The sequence below is a fragment of the Austrofundulus limnaeus genome, unplaced genomic scaffold (genome assembly GCF_001266775.1).
Source record: "Austrofundulus limnaeus strain Quisiro unplaced genomic scaffold, Austrofundulus_limnaeus-1.0 Scaffold80, whole genome shotgun sequence".
NCBI lineage: Eukaryota > Metazoa > Chordata > Actinopteri > Cyprinodontiformes > Rivulidae > Austrofundulus > Austrofundulus limnaeus.
This window is the reverse complement of record NW_013952482.1, coordinates 651,972-660,313: the sequence shown is the minus strand read 5'-3', so window position 1 is coordinate 660,313 and position 8,342 is coordinate 651,972. Positions and strand designations below refer to the sequence as shown.

Here is an 8,342-nt window from a genome sequence, read left to right as displayed (position 1 = left end):
TAAATTGAGCACTTTACACATTTTGTTTAAAAATATATGTAAATTGCTTCATATTAACTCAACTCAGTTTAGTGGAACCACTTGACATAACTTGGGTGAGTAAATTCAACTCCTCATTGTTTAGAGTGCATAACTCACTCGTTTCATGATGAGTTCAGTCATATTTAAATTTGTAATGTGTAACTAGGTGTGAAATTGTAAAATAAAGAAGCAAAAGTATCATTTATGTTTTAAATGAAACAAAATAAAAAAGTTAGGATTTTAAAAAATACTTAGTAAAATTACAAATCCTCCAAAAAAGTTGTTTAAGTACCGTAACAAAGTAGATGTACTCAGTTGCACTCCTCTGTCTTCAACATTATGTTTGAGTTTAACTCATKCATCATGAGTTAATCCTTTTCCTTTGCCTTGTGCCATCTACTCAGCTCTACTTCACCACTTCACCAGGATGTTGTTTGTGTGGCACATCACAGAACCCCCCCCAGTTATTTATTTTGCCTCAGCTCTTCCTTGGCTCTGTCAAGCAATCATGCTGTGGAAACACAACAAACTGCTGTGAATTAAGTGATTACATTGTGTGCGTGTATGTGTGTGTCTTTGTGTTGTTATGACATCATGTCCAACATTCATCAGGAACCCGCACAACATCRCCACAATCACACAGCACGAGGCGCCAGTGCCTTTACAGTCAGCTAACACACTCAGAGGAGTGGGAAAATAGGTATTCAATCAAGGTCACCTTGCACATTTACTCCTTTCTCCTCAACCTGCTTTTCATCCAGCACCTGGTGAGCAAAGAGATAGATGAGGGACCAGTTTCTCTCCTCGGGGCTTTGCACACAAGTGGCCCTGCTCACACACACATCTGAGGGTGGTGGAGTGTGATGCATGACTGTGAAGATGCGAAGGGACAGACAGGGATTTTGACTCTAGTTACTCCTCCCCCGCTCCCGCCTCCAGTTTGGCAGGRCTCCTCTCGTTATGTGTCGGCGTGTTTGTACGCGGCTGTCTGTGTGCACCTTTATTAACCCGGCGTGCTCTCTCCACCCCGCAGGTTACACCGTGTGGTGGGAAATACCCGACGTAAAGGCAAGTCGCGAGGAACGCTCCTTGTCCAACGCCACGCTGCAGTGCCAGCTGACGGGGCTCACCTCCACCACCGCGTACACGATCCAGGTGGCCGCAGTCACCGCTGCGGGACAGGGCGTGGTCACRTCCTCCACCATCTCCACCGGCGTTCCACCAGGTGCTGGAGTCAAACACGTGCTTCTGACAAACGGATGTTAAAAGCTSTTTTCTCCCTGTGTCTTTGTGCTCACGAGGCAGAGTAAATATGAGCGATGAGCTCCCACGACGTCGCTGTCGTTCCTCAGGCTGATAAGTGGCTGTTACTGTGCATCCATGAATCATCACCCACACCGCAGACATGCACACATTCACATCCGCAGACAAAAGTTTACAGCAACTCACRGAGAGCTTCGGTTTCTTGGTGTGTGTGCTTAGAAGAGGCTTTTGTGTGCATGACGAATTTATGTGATTGGACTCGGGCCAAGCTGCAGTCATTATTAGTACTGATTAACTGCAAATGGCAAAGTAGAAAAGATGCAGCAAAAAAATGAGATAAAGCATRAAAACAATCAGAGAAGAGGAATGAGAGAGAGTGAGAAGAAAAGAGCGGGAAACAAAGTGATGGAAGAAGAGAAAATGCTCTTTTCGTGGAACTGAAAGACCAAAGTCTCTCAGAAATGGACTGTGTGGAAGTGCTGGAGGACGGAGGGGCAAAAAAAAAAACCTGCAGCTCAGACAAGCAGGATTTTTGTCCTAACATTTTCTAATGACTAATTTATGAGTAAAAGCAGAAAAAGTGAGAGCAAGATGGAAACAGACAGTTCTTAGATTTAGAGGTTATTCATTAATTCATGAAAGCAAAAGAGTGAAAGAAAGACGAAGGGCTGAAGATTAGGKGGGAGAAAAGAGCTGAAGAATGAAGTGAGAGGAAAGAGGGGAAAGAGAAATCCACCAAACACAGATTCTTCTCTGGTTTTATTTATTCATGAATTCATGGAGTTGAGAGAATTTTGTCATTTATCTAAGCAGGACAGCTGATATCAACATTTCCAGATTATAACCTTTACAAGTTGTCTGCGTGCATTTACACAGCAGTGGTAATATTTTTAGCTCTGAATTTGTTTGCCATGCCTCACATATCCAGACTGAAACAGTAGCCAGACACCGTCACATTAAACTGTCCAGTTACCAGAGTAAATCTGATTGATATTTCCTTAAAGCTGCCGTTCGGTTTAAGAAGTGTGCAGGATGTTAAAGGAGGTACTAAACGAACGTTACAGAAAAGTTGCCTCTAGTTTTTGTTGCTTTTGATTTGAACTGCTGAGAGCGAGGCAGATAGTGTTTGTGATTGCTAAAAATGTCAGTTTAATTGACAGAAACAAGCTGTCACTTACTGGATTCATTAGCACGCCATTTTAAAAAGCTGTTGTCATGTGTGTCGCTTGCATGACTAATGCCAATTCAGTCCAGCAGCTGTCAGCAAAGACGTCTGTTCGGAGGCAGTAAATTGTTTGTGATGCATTTGAAATGTTGGCATGTCAAAAAAAAGTAGATTAAAAAATGATAGGAATTTATTGATGTTTGAATTGTGCGACATATCATTATTCCTCTCCGTTTTACTCCAGGCTTATAAAACATGGCGAGGAGAAAATAATCGTTGTCTAGTTGTTGCTCAGTACAGCTCTCGGTTTTAAATTTGACTTAAACAAGTATTCAGTGTGTAGTCAGTGGTGTTTAGCAGCACATGCCAATAAAYAAACCCGTGTTCTATCAGCAGTGCTGTTGTCAGACTTTTCTTTGTACCGTTTGGTAAATCAGTTTCCAATTATTCTCTCCCTTAGTTATTGAAACTGTCAAGCTTGGTTTTCCAGTGTGCAGCGTTTGCCCACTGGGGATAACAGGTGTTGTTTAATTATCTTTCCTGTCAACTTTTACAATAAACAGCTTTTTATTTAGTCTTTGAATTTTTTTTACTCTTTCGTTTTAGGAGAAGAAATATCTAAAGTGCTGCTTGAAACTGGAAACGGGCTACATTTTGTCAGCTCSGCCGAGGTCGGCTCTGTCTGCAGAGTGCTGACTTACTGCTTATTATTTGTGTGACAGGGGTTCTGGCCTCAGCGATCAGCTGTGAGGGTATTCATTTTCCAGTCAAGTCCTTGTGTTTTAGCGTCTCACTCCCCRCCAGCGTGGCCCAGGCTGCCACAGCTGGTCGGCCAAAGTGCCCGCTTCCTGTCTCTTATTATTGCCATGGAGATGGAACAAAGTGGGAATGAGAATGGGTCAAATGTAATTTCACAGCTTTGCTGCCTATTCACACGTTTATGGGCGTTAAATGGAACATAGTGGACTATGCATTTATTCCACATCGCCCACACTGCTGTTCAGATTTATCTCTTCTCTGTATTCCATGATTAACCTTGAGGGAGGAGGGAGGGTTGGGGGGGCAGGATTTCAGGGAAAACTATAAAAGCTGCAGCACAAGTGCCAGTTCTTTTAGTTAAAATTAACTTTTTATATGTTTATATTTTTAGTGGCCAAAGGTGGATATAGTAATGAATAAAAAAGGACTAGTAGAGAACTTTTTAAGCCTTCTTCATACTTAAATTATTATTGGCAACATAATTYCCTTTATTCTATTATAAGTATCATTGTTATTATATTAGAGAGTAAATGATGCAGTTCTGACAACAGCTTTAGGATTTTTTTCATACTTTTGTTGCTTAATGGAAAAGTCTATGCTGTAATGTTTGTGCACCTGACTGAAGTTATTTCTCATGTTGTCTTTTTCTTCTTGAGCAAGACATTTTAGCTCTGAAACTACACAAATAAATGTATTGTGAAAAGTTGTACTGAATTTCAGATACACATTTTGTGGTARTAATGTTTAACTTTAAACAGTTCGAGAATGGTCTTCATTCAGTTTAACACACGCCTCTCATTAAAACATATTACAGACACATAACGTTTTTAAATTCACGCTCTACTTMCTGGTTGAGAGCTGTTAACCAAAACACATTGAGAAATCTTCCACACATGAAAAGTATGTATTAAGACAAATGTGTGACTTGTTGATAAGTCAAAAACCTTCTAAAAGCACAGTAAATATGTGACCCATCACATCGAAAAAAGGATTAAGTCCAAAAGTGATGTATGGAGAAATTGGCAGATAAAGAGTTTTGATTTAAATGTGTGCAAAAACTGCATTATGTCAAAATGAATAAATTATTTATCAATGTATCATTTGAATGAGCTGTCTGAAATATAATCCTAAAAAATTTTGAAGCATTTTTTTTGAGTAGTAGCAACAAAAAAACTGATTTTGAGGAAAAACGCCCTAAAATTTTGAATTTTCTCTGTGAGCTAGCAATGTTTGTGTTTCTTCTCAACAAGGAAATCTTAATATACAAATACTACTTGAGGTTTCCTCTTTATATTGACATAAAAAAATCACTCAATAAATTTACATAAAATTAGGATTCAGATCAAACATTAATGTATTATGGTGGCCAACAAGACAAATTAAGTCTTATCTCTGGATAAGCTTATGACATCAGAATGATCCAGGTATGAAAGTGTAGCTTTTAAAGCAAGGAATCTGAAAATATAATTAGGTCATTTTGACCAAATTTCACTTAATCCTCATTTTGATATGATGGGTCACATATTACAGAAATATAGACAAAAGGATTGCACATTGTTATAAAAATATTCTAAACATCTCAATAAGAAAATATGCGTATGTAAGTGCATTTAAGACTCAAGAAAAAACAAAATATTTTATATAGCAAAAATCAAATGAAGGAAATGAGGCTTTTGATTTTAAATCTTTCCAAGGTTCTGTTAAAGTGTTAAAACTGCAGTATACTTTAGTCATGAAGAATCATTGAAGATTTTCTTGCAGCTTTGAGTAAAGCTCTGTTCTTCCTGTTTACTTGCAGAGCTTCCTGGTGCGCCTTCTAACTTAGTCATCTCTAACATCAGCCCTCGAGCAGCAACACTTCGCTTTCGCCCCGGTTCGGATGGCAAAACCGCCATATCAAAGTGGATAGTTGAAGGACAGGTGAGCGCGCGCTTGTGTTGCCCGTGCACATCTGTGATCCGTGTTCCACCCAGCAGGAGGGGAACTGTYGCAACAAACTTTTCTYWCTGYCAGGTGGTGAAGGAYGATGGAAAAGAGGAGCCGTGGAGAGTCGTGTACCAAAAAGACAACCAGCCAAACACCGACACRCTGGAGATCCCCAGCCTGACTCCGTTCACTCAGTACAGGTGAGCRGCAAGCACACACTCAAACACAAGCAGGCATAAATTGCACGCACACACCGCCATTCACACATCTCACTCTCCGGCGGTTTCTGCAGCATTGCAAGGCTCAGGTGAAGTTCGATAAATCACACAGGCGCACAGAGAGACAGTTCCATCTGAGACTTTTCTGTTTGTCAGCACCTTCACAGCTGCAGCATGCAGATCCTTATTACCCTCCTGCAACTAGCTAAAGGAAAAGAGAGGGGGGGCAGGGGGGATTTGATGAAAAAAGTTGGGAGGGCAGCAGAAAGTATTAAAGAGAAGAAGAGACAAGTAATAAAATACCAGGAGAAGAGGAAGCAGACGAGGAGAGAGGAGTGTCTGTAATCCTTCCTTGAAGAGGTTACACTTTGTAAACGTGATCTGTCGGCCCTCTGAACAACAGCTCCTCTTTACTTCTCTATGTCTGTCTGTCCTCAGTCGTTCCCTCTGTATTCCGTCGCCTGCCCTCCAGTATCTCTGCTTTCATCTGTGATGAAATTGCGGTGTGCATGCACACACTGTACATACAATCACAGGGATTATGTTGTCACAGGCAAAACCAGTGGGATGTTAGATGAAATGATGCACTTGTCTGTATTTCTTATCCCCTGCTTTTAGGTCTCTTTTTACTCCCTGCTCTCCTTCTCCCATCAACGGAACAACAACTCACAGATGTAGTGTCTCACACGCAAGCTGCCAATCACGTTTTATCAGTCGCAGCTTCATGAAGCAGGGCTGCAGTTTGAAGTGACAAGAGTAACAAAGGCTTCCTCGTGGCTGCTTTTGTGTCTAAGGGTCTGCATATTTAGCTCAGTTTTTTTTTCTTTCTTTACCAGGTGAATATTTGCTTCATTCAGACAACAACTTTGGGTGGAGAGTTCCAGCTCAAGATTTTATTCATCAACATAAAAAACAAAAGAGACACCTAATTAGATATAAACCCAAATTATTGAAAAAAAATATTTAAATCAACTCGTTTACAGTATGTTCTGATTTTGATAATGAAATAACAAAAGTTGAAATAGTTTTCTCACAGAAAATGTGGGTGGGAATTCAAAAACGATGTTCTGACCGAGACTTTTGGGAGAATTGTCAAAATAAAGTTTCATTTTTATTGATGGAATATTGACCAGTATTCTGGAGGCAGAAGAGCTGAGTTGCTTTAAGTGGTGTAATTTTTCTTTTTGTTGTTGTTGCCATTGATCATACTGAGGGAAGCTGTCAAAAGTTAGGAAGCTTAAAGCTCAATGTGTTTGTGTCTTTATTAGACTGACACTAAGACCTCTAGGATCACAAATAATCTTAGTWAAATCTTTATTTTCCTTTTAGTTCATTGTTTTAAAAAAACAATAATTGCATCATAAATATAACTCTGGCAAATCTGAAATATTTCTGTGTCAAAATCATTGATAAGCCTGTTGATGTCCTGTTTATCTCTTGTGTTTCAGTTGTTAGCAGATCCCTGAACTGTAATCTGTTTATTTWTCAGGATTCATGTATTGATACAGTTTAACTCCATGTAAAGCATGTTCTTAAATGATTAGAATGATTAGAATCATTTGTATTGTATTGCTTGTATACAATGAAAGTGATAGGATTAGAGTTATAACCATGTGAATGGTTAACTTGTTATTTGAGCCAGAACTAAATGCTAACAGGATCATAACTACAGCTGGACTTTCAGTGTGATTTTAGAGAGGAGCATGTAGATACTGCTACAGCTGGAGCTGAACCGGAAAGTAGAAAGAAGAAGAACAGCACTAAAGGTTCTTCACTGTGAAGAAGTTTTTTTTACACTTTCTTTTAAAAAAAGAGTTTAACTTAAACAGTCTTTTCGCTTCATTGAAGTAATTGGTTGAATCTAGACTATGGCAGATGCTAATAGACAGATGGCTTATCCAGTGACATTTTTTTAAAGTATCTTTTCCGAACAGTTTCCAATTACAACTTCTGTGATGGTTCGGTGTAAAATCCATCTGGTGCCTGGTCACCGTGCGTATGAATCAGTTGGGATTTATATCTCTTGCAGATTCTAAGTTAATATTTTGGAAGCAACATTAGGGATACATTTTGGGGACAAGAAATTGTGCAAACAGCAGCTAGATATAATACAGAAATTACAAAATTGATTGAATGCATGGTTCTGGTTGTGGAGGTGGAACTGTCCTTTATATTTCCTGTCAAATATTATTTGCATTTCCTTTAACACAGAGATTAACTCCCAAACCATACTTATTTAATGCACACATGGCACACTGTGAAAACCATCATTAATCACTTCACCCTGTCTGTAGTCATGTTGTCAGCTGATTTTATCTGGTTTTTTTCCTTCATCAATTTAGGCTTATTTGTGTTTTTTTCCTTCATAAACATGAGTGTGAGGGGTAAATTTATGCATTTAGTTACACAAAAGGGAAGATACATTGATGTGTTCAGGAGTATTTATTTTTATAGACAACAACAATCAACTGTAATTTTCTGCAGCAACAGTTTCGGGCAAAGTTAAAGACTCCGAATTATGTTATTTGTACTGTTACAAAAGAAGTACATCTTTTGATGTCTTGTTTTTATACTGCCTTGTGTTTCTAGCATCTTTTTCTTCATTTGTTGGATTGCTACTTCAGGTTTAAAGAAATCCTTCAGGTGCTTAAAAGAAATCCTTGGATTAGTAGTTTATCTAGTTGATTTTTGTTGTTCTTTTTATTTACAAAGGTGGTTGTATATCAGTAAAGCAGTATTTAAAGGTCGCTGTTAACATGTTAAAATATGTAATAATATGAAAACGTTATAAACTGTAGTACAGTGTTGAGTGTTCATATGCCTAATGACAGTTTACGATGGCAAGAATCATTGGATTAGGGCTGGGTGATTAAACATTAAAAGCATACAGGTGCTGGTCATAAAATTAGAATATCATGAAAAAGTAGATTTATTTCAGTAATTCCATTTAAAAAGTGAAACTTGTATATTATATTCATACATTACATACA

At 38.6% G+C, this 8,342-nt stretch overlaps 1 protein-coding gene across 3 annotated transcripts in view; it reads left to right on the top strand.

The window, feature by feature from the left end:
* LOC106519645 (protein sidekick-1) overlaps positions 1-8,342 on the top strand; it is a 321,354-nt gene that overhangs the window by 264,244 nt on the left and 48,768 nt on the right. For all 3 annotated transcript variants that reach the window (XM_014011403.1, XM_014011402.1, XM_014011401.1), the window contains 3 exons: positions 1,055-1,246; positions 5,007-5,128; positions 5,222-5,334. In XM_014011403.1, coding sequence (XP_013866857.1) covers positions 1,055-1,246; positions 5,007-5,128; positions 5,222-5,334 — 427 coding nt within the window. The remainder of the gene's footprint in view (positions 1-1,054; positions 1,247-5,006; positions 5,129-5,221; positions 5,335-8,342) is intronic.